This window comes from Pteropus vampyrus, unplaced genomic scaffold (genome assembly GCF_000151845.1).
Source record: "Pteropus vampyrus isolate Shadow unplaced genomic scaffold, Pvam_2.0 Scaffold222, whole genome shotgun sequence".
Taxonomy (NCBI): Eukaryota; Metazoa; Chordata; class Mammalia; order Chiroptera; family Pteropodidae; genus Pteropus; species Pteropus vampyrus.
In genome coordinates this window covers 1,145,135-1,157,697 of record NW_011889003.1, presented here as the reverse complement: position 1 = coordinate 1,157,697, position 12,563 = coordinate 1,145,135, and the positions used below count along the sequence as shown (strand labels likewise).

The following is a 12,563-nucleotide window of genomic DNA, read 5'->3' as shown; positions in this document are numbered from 1 at the left end:
ATCTCTCCTACAGAAATACGAATATAAAGAAACAAAGATATTTATGCAAGGATGTTTACTAAAGCAGTGTTTGCAAGAGCAAAACTAAAAACCTGAATATCCATCTAGTCAACTATAATTTGGCACAAACACATGACAGAACCATGAAGCTGGTTAAAAGAATGAGGTAGCTCTAGACATTCTACTACATAAGGTAGCTTGGATATACTAGTAAGCAAAAAAGGAAGTGACAGCATATGTGCAGTATAATCTTATGTTTATTTAAAAATAAACTCTGTGTGTGTGTGGGCAGAGGAGATATAGAGTTATAGAAACAGGTTTGGAAGAATACATAAACTTCCTCGGGAAGAAGCAACTGGGCTGGGGGGCAGGGACGGGCATCATCCTTCATGTTTTTCTTTGTAGAAGTCTATATTTGCTTGAAGTTAATTACTTTAACTTCAGTATAAATTTCTGAAATAAAAAGAATCTTGGAGACTAATTTTCTAGAGAAAAAAGAATATTTTTTAAATGACCTTAAAATAAAATGTAAACTTTTCTCCCATTTACAAGCCTGTTAGTGCATAGAAAGGGTAGCACTGCTTCTTTTAAAAGCTCTTGCAGGATGCTAAACTAAGTCATTCACTTCAGAGATTTTTAAGCTAGAAATGCCTCTAACGGCATAAATGTCAAAATGAAGGTTTTTATAATTATAGATCTTAAAAAAAAAACATGTAAAATAAAGATTTAGACAAAACAAGACTAAAAGCTGCATAGTTTTGCTATACTTTATTCAAAATTGGTCCTACTTCCTAATTATGAAAACGAAAAGTTTAGTGTCCAAATGTAAATACTCTCATCACATGTTGAAAAGTAATCTTCACATTTGTGCTCTGACCCAAATGGTCACACCCCAGTATGTGACAAAACCCTGGAAGTAACATAGCAAGTTAGCTACAATACCACTTTTTAAACTCTCGAGCTGTAATCTTCTGAAGTTACACACACCACAACTCGTCTTTGCACAGGTAATTTTATTCTCTCCTGTGGGAGTCAACAGTGCTCATAGATTGTAATTTGAAACATTCAGAAAAGACATACCTGAATATTGTCACATTTCTTTACATCACGATTCAGTAACTATTAAACAGTTATGTCTACTAAATACAGTGACCAAAATGGTATAAATGTTTACACCATTCCCTTGTAAACAAGGCTTTTGTGCACAATAGTAACAAAAAGAATTATGCATACCACAATATCGATGAGGAAAGACCTCTTTAAATAAACTATTGTTTATAAATAGACTCTGATTTTTTTAGTACACATTTACAGACCTGATCAATAAAAAGAAATAAGACACAGATTTTCCTTTAAAAACAAAAAGTTTAGAAATGGACCACAATGGGAGAATTCACCTAGGAAAAGGGGTGAGAAGCAAGCAAAGGATAATAGAGAATTAAAAGTACTGTCATACTGTAGCCTATTTGTTAGCATATACCAACACAAGGACAGGATTGTCTGGGAGGAGCTCATTTTTACTTGAATTCCAGCAAGTTGCAATCAATCTTGTAGTACACATACGGGTAGTATTCCTGTTGACTCAGGTTTAACCCTGGAATATCCATAGGTGCCTATGAAAAATCAGACAAATTACTCAATTATGTAGATACAGAAAGCAAACAAAGAAGTAAAGTATTGCCATTTCCCTTCTACTAAACACCCACTCTTCACTAAGTTTAAGCATTTATGCTAATTTCACTTGAGTTAGGCATTATCATCTCCATTCTGCAAATGAGGCAACAATCTCGGAAAGGCTGACTTGCCCTCAGAAACACAGACAGCGAGGAGGAAGGCCAGCTTCAAGCATGCTCCGACTCTGAAGCCTGTGTTTAACAATGGCCCTATGATCCTTTCCTATGTACGCTGCAAGAAATTATTTTTTAATCTCAGGCGTGAGGTATTGAGTTTATGGGATATAAGACTGATAAAATGTTGGATTAAAATAAACCAAGTGTGGTTTTAAAGATATGTATTATGTATGCATGTGATAAGAATTTACTGGTAGGAAATTATGTATCAAATATTTAGACCTCATATTTTATCGACAATTCCATGAAAGTGCAGAAAGTCATTTCTTTTATTTAAAAAAAAAAAACACCCTGATTTTTCATGGGTTCTAATGCACGTTTGAGATACTACCAACCTAATGAGGAAAAAAATCAAGATATTTGAAATCAAAAATATAAAAGACCACTACAATTGTAAACAGCTAAAAGAAAAAACTACATGCACTTTGTTTATATTTTCTGTTTAAAAGATATAAACACATACCATATTTTAGAAAAATAGCCTGTTTGCCCTGAGAATACTCACTGGTGGTGCCTGTGGATGCGGCATCTACCCTGAGATAACCCGCGAATTACAGTCCTATCTTTATCCCCAAAGTTTGCCACAAAATATCTCACTTTTATTACTGTTTTCTCATAGTATATCAATAGGCTTTAGAAAAAAATGACATCATTCTATTTACAGCATTTTGTTGTTAGTAGTATTATTTCCATTTATAAAATATACTAATTCTCGATCGCTGAAAACAAATCCTAGAAAACGTAGCATTCCTACACGTGATGTTAACATTGGTCTCGAACAGTTGTTAGCTGAAGATTCATTTGATGAATCTGATTTACGTATACATTTCTGTTACATTAGGATTAGAGACAAGTTCTGTTTAGAAATAACTCCAAAAACAGTTTTTTAATTTTATTTTTACACCGAAAACCAGTCAGGTCTGCTTCAGCCTCAAAGAGTATGTTTATGTAAAATTAAGTTAACGCTGGCAGCAAGCTGCCCTTTTTTTTCCTAAACAGAAAATGGGTTAAAATGCTCATCTATTAACTCTATTATTTCTTCAAAAAAAAATTAAAATAACTACTTTTCTTCTTCTCTGAAATTTATGATTTTTGTAAACAACTAGTTATCACTGGTTGATCCTGTATTTCTGCAACTATAAACATCTGATCTCTAGCAAGATGACTGGTTTTTAGAAATCCCATAAAGCAAAGCACACTTCTAACTAGTGTAAGACAGGGTAAACAGATAAATTACTTGTTATGTTTACCTAACAAATTGAGAATCTCAAAATTAAAGAGATTGGTATCACGATATTCACTATCCTTTTTCTGTCTTTCCTTTTACAATAATTTTTTCTGAAATTCAGGTGTTTCTTTTCTACAAGACTCTCTAATAAATACTTACATCAATAATAGCAGCTGCACTGCTGTCTAGATGTTTATACAATTCATATAATACTTCTCTCAGTTTCTTCATTGTTTTCTTATTGGGCTGAAGTAGCATTGCTTGGAAGTTCACTGGTAAGCCATACCTTATAAGGAAGCAAAAATATAGTATGTAACACAAGCAAACGCATAAAGACACTTTCTTTTTAAAGCAAACATTCTCATACTCTTCTTTAATCATAGCTAATGGGAAGATGGTATCTCATTTTAACGACCACCTTTACGAGTTCAGCTAATATACACAGAAACTCAAACCTTCTCTGATCCTCACTGTCCACAAGGTATTTTTCTTTAAAATGAGAGCCGACTGTCTATTAGGAATTACTTTAATTTTTAAGGTAATCTATGAATACCCTCAGTAAATAGTCATAGTATGTAAACTTAGTGAATGCTTTCAAGATAAACAACACGAAATTACCCACATCTACTTTGAAATTCAAAGTAATGTAAAAATAGTAAGCATAGCTGCATGAGTATTTTTAACAATTTCTAATATTAACAACATGTACAGAGGGTCATAAGATAATTCAGATTTTAAGTATGCCAAAATAATAAATATTTTAGATTAAATGAAAAAATGGTTTCAAATAAGTTGTTAGTATACTGTATACCAAACTACATATAAATATTTGAAAGATCTTTTCTTTTAAACATAAGCTAATATTTTATGATCTACTTTTAACTTAAATAAGTACATAAGACAATAGTCAGGGAGTAGAGCAGCATGAATCTCTTTTCCTCAACCTGGTGTTAAGGGACACAACTAGTACACACGTAATAAGCTGTATGATACTGACGATCTTTTCCTCACAACTGGCCCTTTGGTTTCTACAAGTCAATCTTCTACTACTGGACTGTGTGCTATAATAAAGAGGTCGAATATAAAGGGATCTATGAATTCTTTAGATCCAAGTTTTTCAATTAACTTTACCTTAAAACAGACTCAACAAAAACCCTTAATGCTTTCACATGAATCCATGCAATAAATGCTTCGCTGAAATTCACTTTCAGCCACCGCACAAGTGGTCCCTATAAAAGGAAAAAAAAAGCATCTTAAGTTTGCTCTTGAAAATGGCAATTAAGAAGTAGATAAACCAACTAGCCTTACTGAACATTACTTGGTTAGGGTTAGTTTCCTCTCAACTGAGATAATACAGTTTATAAAGTACTTAGAAATAATTTCAAATGGAATTTGCCTTTACTTCCTCTCTTGCATTACAAAAGAAACACTTTTTCACTCATCATGTCTCCCCTTCCATACAAGCTTTTGGTCTTCACAATAATCCTACATTTGAAGATGGCAAGAAAGTTTACTCCAATTCCATCCCTGCTTCGCATTCTGCCTAAAACGTAACAATCCCCCAATGGTTTAAATGACAAATTACTTCAGTAAAAGATGGCGGCATTAAAAAAAATTTGCCTCAAGAAAAGGAAAATTCTTACTGAAAGGAGAAAAATATTGCTTAAATAATCCCTCTCTACAGGGCACTAAACAAAACTTGTATTTAAAATTAATTTCTGATAAGGAATTAGTTGGAATAATTATTTGAAGGTATGCATTTTAAGATAACTATTCACGAAGCTAAGCTTGTTTAGAGAAAGTTCATTCTGATTATTTAATAGAAAAAAATAATTAAAATCAAATGCCTTAGAAGCAAAATCAGAGAAGTTTTGCTTTCTTTTAAGTCAAAGAAAAGCAATACCAGTTTTTCTTCTCCTTTAACACTGAGAATACTAAATATTAAGAACACATACAAATTGCTTTTTCTTGTCAGTAGAAAGCCTGTTCATTTCTTCTTTATCTGCTTTCATCTCCTCTTCATTATACTGGAAGTCACGAACGATAAATCTAAATTTTGGGGGAAAAATCCAAAATAGTCTACACCATGTATAAGTGATCTAACAAATTTAAAACAAACAAACAAACAAAAAATAAACTTACTTGTTTTCCCTGGCTTTGTGTCTGAAGTCATCAACTGCCTTCCTAAACAAGGTGACATTACAAAGGTAACTATCTTGGTCTTCTGAGAGAACACTGGAAAAAAAGACAAAGTCCACTTAAAGCTTTGTGTTTATTTGCTCACTTTCATGTTGAAGGACGAATTCAGAAACAGCAGAGAAGGAGGAGGCGGAACAGTAGGGTATGGCAGCCCTTCCCAAACCATCTCAGTGCTATTCAGCTGCATTGCCTCAAACACTGAAGACACTGAGTGCTTTGATGTTTTTGTTTAGGATGCCTCAACAACCCTATAGTACATTTACTCTTTCTAATCAACAATATGAAACAATGACTCAAGCAACTAAACTCTAAGAACCATGCTTTTCAATCTATGCCAGTGCCAGGCTGACCCAGGCAAAACTGTCCAGCAGTTGGTTTGTTTCCAGAGACGCCTTGCTTCCTTGCTAAGCATCTTCTTCTCTTCTAGGAACCTAATTCTCTATTCCTCTCTCCAACGCCCCGAGGCTGGGCCTATCCTCACTGCACTTCCGCTATCTCCTACCTCAGATCCTTCTTTTTCTCCTATCATACCCTCAATCAAAAACTGACTGATGCAACTATCTAAAAAACCTCTGAAAAAACACACTTCTACCTAGTCACAGCTCTCATGGACATCACTGGAAAGACCCACCATCTTCTCTGCTCCCTAATCAACCTACCTGTTTCGTGCTCAAGACATCTTCCCTGCTTTTCTTCATAAAAGTGATCTTTGCAACCTCTGTTGTGAAACACAAGAGAAATTTTCCTCTGCGCAACGGCTAGTGTGGTTTTTTCTAGGCTCTCGTAGGTAGGCTCCTGGGCCTCACGTGGACTTAGTTCCCTGAACGAAAACCTCTCTGAAGCATGAATGAGTGTGCGGTACTGTTTCCAACAACAGAGAAGGGCGGGAGCTAAGCAGTGGTCTGACCCAATCAGACTACCTTAACAAATGCAAGGAGGCAGGCAAAAAGGAGTGGTAATTCTGCAAGTCCCAGTGAGTAGCACCTCTTTCTGAACAGTTTTTCCAACAAAAAGAAACAGGACAGCAGCCCAGCCTCCACTTCTTTGGCCGTTACACTGACATGGCATTTATACACATCCCTGTAGGTAACCACACAGTAATGGCAGGATTTTAAACTATCCAATCTTCTAAGACTTAGGTAGAAGTCTTGTATTTTCCAAATAGCTAGGTTTCGTGTATGTTTTTAAATGCGACTGTTTCTTTCAGGTTTAAAGATGGTATTTTTCAATCTCTTCTTCTACCTTGGAATTCCACTTTCATCTTCACTCCTCCCAAGAGTAGTCACTCAAGTATTGTGCCAAAAAGCAATAAGTCAAAGTATTACTACTTACAAATGACTTAAAAATAAAGCACGTAGAATCATGACTACCACTTAGTAATTACTCAAAAATGTTAGTTATTATAACCAAAAAACCCAGCATCAAGTCATAGAGACCTTTCCTAAACAGTGGACAAAATTCCAGACTAACCCACGAAAGTCTGTCTGCCCCACGTGACGTGACTGTCCTCTTCGTAGTGCTGGTTGAGTGACCGCTCTGTTCTTGACAACTACATTTAAACAGTAGGTTTTCAAGTCAGTGATTCCAAATGTCTTTTGAACTGAGAAAAAGGTAGAACAGACGTTTGTACTGAGTGAGAAAAGGCTGGGAATGCTTAGGTCAATGGCATTCGGAAGACAGGTACTTCCTGCACTAAATTGTTACTGCCTGACACTTTTTCCTTGAAATTAAGAAATGATTTTCAAAAATAGTAAATCTCTTTTAAAGTCTTCCTTTCAGAGTAAATCGGGCCTCCTTAACTAGCCTACATACCACGCCCCTGGAACTCAGGCTTGACATATGTACCACCTGGGAGGACATGCTGTGTGCACAGGGTCCTTACTCTCCCCATTCCCCTGCCCCCTCGACGTACAGTCAACCTCTATGGCTCTAATGTCCTACGGAGCAGAAAGGTGTAAGGGTGTTATCTGTCAGGATACAGAGCTTCAGTGGAAAACTGCTATCAAAAGACACGTTAGTCTTCAGTTTACCAGGTGAAGGGCTAGTGTGAATGGAAGGTATTCTCCTGCCCACCAAAAAAAAAAAAAAATTCATGATGAGCATAGGTCTGCGGTTTAGGTCTCAAAAACTCAAGATCTGTGAAGCTACAGTAATAATCATGTTACCTTATATTTTGTAAATCGTATGAGGCCTTAAAGTAACCTCATAACATGTACAGGGAAGGTGCCACACTCACTTTACAGACAAAGAAAATGAGGCCCAGAGAAGTTAAAAGACTTACCACAGGTCACACAGCAAGTTGGTAGCAGAACCAGCAATAGAACTCAGATCCCTGGGTCCAGGACTCTTTCCATTATACTAAGCTACCTCCCATATGACACAATGAAACTGGAAAAGAAAATATTTCATGGGCCTGGCCTTACTAACACCGAACACTTCCTTACTATCTCCTATACTTTTCTTTCATCACGCTGCTACCTCTTGAGGTATATACATACAAAAGAATCCCTTGGGCCACATATACATTGCATTTAATAGTTTTTCAAAGAACATTTTGCATGGAATAGCAGAATATAAGAGAAAATGACATAGTATAGAGTCAAAGAGTACAGGGCTGGAGTTAAAAAACCTGAGTTCTAGTCCTAACTCTGCCGCTGGACACTTCTATAGCCAGGTATCTTACGCAACTATTCAAGTTTTTTGTATTTTGACCTTTTCATCTACAAGAATAACTGCCCAAACTACTTCACAGAATTGTTATGAATATCAAATTAGACAATGTATGTTATTCCATAAATTAGAAAGTGTTTAATAAAAGAGTTTTTTTTAAGGAGAGTATAGATTAGATAGAATCTGTGCTCATTGGAAAGTGATGGTGAGTATTTAGATAGCAATACAGTATTGTAGTAGCCATTTTGGTATACTTCCTTTGCAAGGTAAATGAGGAATTACAGACACATCATAGGTATATAAAAATATTAATTAAAGAATTCTCAGAAGGTATCACAGTGTAGCAGAAAAAGTGCCGCCAGAGACCTCAGTTCTAGTTCTAGCCCTGCCACTAATTAGATGTGTGACTCTGGGCAAACCACTTCACCTCTGTGGCCTCAAACTTCTACATCTATAAACATGAGTGGGTCAATCAGACTATGCAAAGTCCCCTCTAGGTCTAAAATTATGATGGCTAAAGTTAATATAATTCATTTATAAGGTGAAAAGGATGGTTCTAAAACTGTAAATTTACCACAAAGGAAAGACAGCAAAGATATTTCCTAATCCAACATCCAAACTATAAAAGGAATTCTAAGAAAGAAACAGTTTTACAAAGACTACTACTTACTTGCTAGACCTTGGAACTACCATTTCAGCTAGTGTTTCATACTGCTTAATCCAGTCGTTGTGGTTTAACCTGTAGAAAATGTACAATAAGCACTGGCAAAGAAAAACAAGTCCTACCTCCTGCCATATCCAGAGAGAGAAAAAATGATGGGACGAACAAGAAATATGGCTACAGTAAATATACCTCAAATCTAACAACAACAAAAAACCCCTCAAGTTTCCTATTGAGAATGAATTTCAAATACACTGAGTGAAACAGGAACTACAGTTCACCACCCTCGTAGATGCAGTAACTATTGCAAAAGAGGCACATCCTAGGACTAAGTTTGGAAAGGAAGCAAGGCAAAGTATAGATTCTAAATTACTTTCAAATTTTAAGGTTGATGTGTGTGTGTGTGTGTGTGTGTGTGTGTGTGTGTCTGTGTGTGTAACTTCATTTAAAAAATAAAAAAGAACAAAAAAGGCCATGCCAAAATTGCTATCATTTCTTTTCAGCAGCCATTATGAAAGGCTGGATGAAACTATATATTTACTAAAAGGACAAGAGTACCAGGAAGTATTGAGTAAATAAAGTGACCTTAAACTATGTTGCCATAGAACATTGTGCAACAACCTTCCCTAAAGAACACTGGCTTTTGGGGTGGGGAAAGAGACAATAATGTTTGTAACTTAAAATAAAGAACTGTAGTATCTGTAGGCCAGGATAGAGATTAATTAATTATGTAAGGTACTCTAAGTCCTATGTTTCAATTACTGTGTATAGAAAACTATGAAAACTTCTAGTTTTAAACACAAGCTTTAAATAAAGGTTGAATGAGACAAATTTTTTATCTGGGCAAACGTTATTTTCCCATACATTATAAAAACACAGATACACAGGAATTTATTATAAAAAATCAGTGTTCTAGTATAACAGGAATGAGTTATATAACTAAAACACAAAATACAATTCTAGGAGCAGCCAAATCCTTATTTTTAAGCCCTTCTCCATTGGCAAAGAATAATCCATTCTGCAGTAAGAGGAAAAAAAAGCAGAAGTCACGTAATATTGTAGCTACCATAAATTCGATGGAGGTACTTTCCCACTCCTTTCCAGGAAGCATCGTTTCCCAATATTCTCGGTTTCCTAACCAGATAAAAATGGAGGGCACAGCAAAGGGAGATATTATGCAATGATGCTCTGAAGCATCCCCAAATCTCCCATCTTGCTCTGGATCCTCCTTAGAATCCCTGAAAACATTAACAGTGTTACACACACACACACACACACACACACACACACACACACACCCCACCCCTCTTCTAATCTTCCAACTATCCAAAGGTTTTATTTTCCCAAGATTAACTATGATCAAATGTTAATTAACACAAAAGGACTAATCAAAGGAGATTTTAAAGGGTTATCTAATCCAGCAAACTATGCCCACAGCCCATGCCTGTTTCGTAAAGTATTACTGAAACACAGCCCTGTCCATTTGTATACACATTGTGTGTATACACATTGTATGGCTGCTTTCAGTCACAACCACAAAGCTGACATGGCAGAGTTAAGAAGTTATAGCAGAGACCGTATGGCTTGCAAAGTCTAAGATATTTACTCTCTGGCCCTTTACAGAAAAAATATTCTAAGTCTTGATCTACTCTAACCTTCGCTTCTTATAGGGTTTAATTCATCTTAACCAATCATAAAGACTTTTCGAAAACACAAATACAAAGAGCTTCCGTTTTTGAAAAAATTTTTAAATCAAAATAATTTAGCATTACATAATTTTTTAATGAGCCAACTCTAAGCTGCTAAATTTGATTTGGAATCTCAATTTATAATTGATATCTCAAGTTGTGAACTAAATTCTACTGTATATGCCACATGAGTACATGTTGGTTGACAAAATGAATGACAAATGATATTCCCTTTACGCTTAGGTTTTAATGGAAAAATACAAATTACAATCAGCTACTAACATTTTCTTATATTTTAACAAGCCAAAATCTTTGAAATAAAAGGACATACTTGGGAACTACGACCAGTAATGTGACGAGATACTCTGAATCGAGAACAAAGTCATCCTTCTTCACGATTTCTGCTAGACTTCGAGTTAGCAAACTTCCTCTGAGGAAGAAGAAAAAAATCATTAGGCTGATAACTATGTGCTTCCATAACACATATAAATAGCAAGTTAATTATATTTACATATACTATATAAGTATCTCAAAAGAGGGACTAGTCTAGTTAACATTTTTACTTTATAAGTCATCAAAATTTAGCTGAATATTTCCCACCCCTGCAACAAAAGAAATGTCGACATTTATCAAAATTTGCCCCTAGTGTCCTTCTTTGTGTTTGATTTAATTAATGTAACTCAGCTCTTTTCTTGATTACAGATCTTGACTGAGAAAGTGTTATTTATTAGATATCAATTAAAGTCTATTTCATCATAATTATGAAATTATATCATCTAAGCACAACCTCTAGTTTTCTTCCCTCTCCCTGGGTATCACATTTGATACCAGGCAATTTTGGTTAGTTAACCCAATAATCAAGGCTTTCAAATCAGTCTTCATTTAGTCTCCCACTACTGATCTTTTCATAATGAAAATGTCTTGCCTTATTTGCACCACGGATAGTATCCAAGCAACTGTACCTCCAGGATATAAATGCTTAACTTCAACAGGTTAAAGCTATACTTGTAGCAGCCATGCTATGAGGCAATCAACCAAAACAAATGTGTTCGATTTTAAGAAAATCTAGTGTAAAAAAATCTAGACTTGGGAAACAGATGAAGAATGAGTACTACATTATAAAAAGATTTGTCTATAGAATTCTTTTAAGCAGTACATTACACAATTTATGCTTTGATTTAAAATAATTAATTTTAGACAATTTTTCAGTGAAACATCAAATGGTAAGGGATCAAATGGCTGAGCTCGTAAGTATTCACAAGTATTATTTATGGAACAAGTATAATAAATAATAATAATAAATCAGCCTCACATCTGTTTTGACTAGCCTGAATTATTAAACTTTTCTCCATGAAGCAAAAAAAATACCATTTTGATCACAGAAAGAGATGGAACTTACTAAACCCCAACAGCATCTCCTTCAGTGTATGCTAGAGCGCTTCCCTAATTCTTAATATTCACAAATAATTGATATGCTTACGCATTCTTTCGTTCCAAGTTCTGAAGATTCCCTTTCAGGTTATTATATGCGGATGCTCGAGATTTCAGGTCATTGTCAATCTGAGTCACTCCCTTAAAAAAAAAAAAAAGGGCAAAATTTTCCTAATCTGTCTCTACTAGCACAATGAAAGTAACTGTAAACATTAACTTTAAAAAACTACTAATTCCTGATATAAAAATATTCCACTTTAAAAGCACAACTTTAAAGAGTTGTTTTAAAAAATAACCATGGTAATTTACATATGTCTCTTTCTATAAAGATACTGTTTTAATCCACATATATTTTAATTATTTACTGTATTAGTTCTTAAACCAAGTAAATGGGATCTAGGCCACTGGGTTTAGAGATTACCAATTAAAAGGCTTTAATTCACGAGGCTGAAGGACTAATTCCCAAAAGGAACCAAATTACATAGAGTTCTGTTGTCCACGACTCCACTGTTATTATACAAAATATTTTCTCAATCTAATTTGAATTGTAGCTGAATTTATATATGTTACAAAAGTTGATTTTTCAAAAAGATGACTAAAACTACTAGCAATTTAGGAGAAAATGCAAAGTCGTAGATTTAACATCTAAACACGCCGAGTCTGGTCCTTAGATCACTTGGCCATGGCCATCCTGACACCCAGATTTAACATCTGAAAAACTTGTTTCAACTCAGCTCTACTATTATTAGCTGTGTGGTACTGGGGTAAGCCACTTCACCTCTCTGAGCCTGTTTCATCGTCTATTATAGTATCAGGAAGAAGATGACTAAATCCTT

The 12,563-nt window shown here is 35.0% G+C and overlaps 1 protein-coding gene across 2 annotated transcripts in view; it reads right to left on the bottom strand.

The window, feature by feature from the left end:
* ATP6V1C1 (ATPase H+ transporting V1 subunit C1) overlaps nt 1-12,563 on the bottom strand; it is a 39,477-nt gene that overhangs the window by 649 nt on the left and 26,265 nt on the right. The window contains exons 6-13 of one of the 2 annotated variants that reach the window (XM_023538413.1): nt 11,777-11,868; nt 10,628-10,726; nt 8,618-8,686; nt 5,221-5,313; nt 5,034-5,127; nt 4,210-4,307; nt 3,238-3,364; nt 1,594-1,613 (exon numbers count right to left, since the gene is read on the bottom strand). In XM_023538413.1, coding sequence (XP_023394181.1) covers nt 1,594-1,613; nt 3,238-3,364; nt 4,210-4,307; nt 5,034-5,127; nt 5,221-5,313; nt 8,618-8,686; nt 10,628-10,726; nt 11,777-11,868 — 692 coding nt within the window. Of the gene's footprint in view, nt 1-993; nt 1,614-3,237; nt 3,365-4,209; nt 4,308-5,033; nt 5,128-5,220; nt 5,314-8,617; nt 8,687-10,627; nt 10,727-11,776; nt 11,869-12,563 lie in introns of those variants that run through there. The other variant, XM_011373256.2, reaches the window with a different exon arrangement.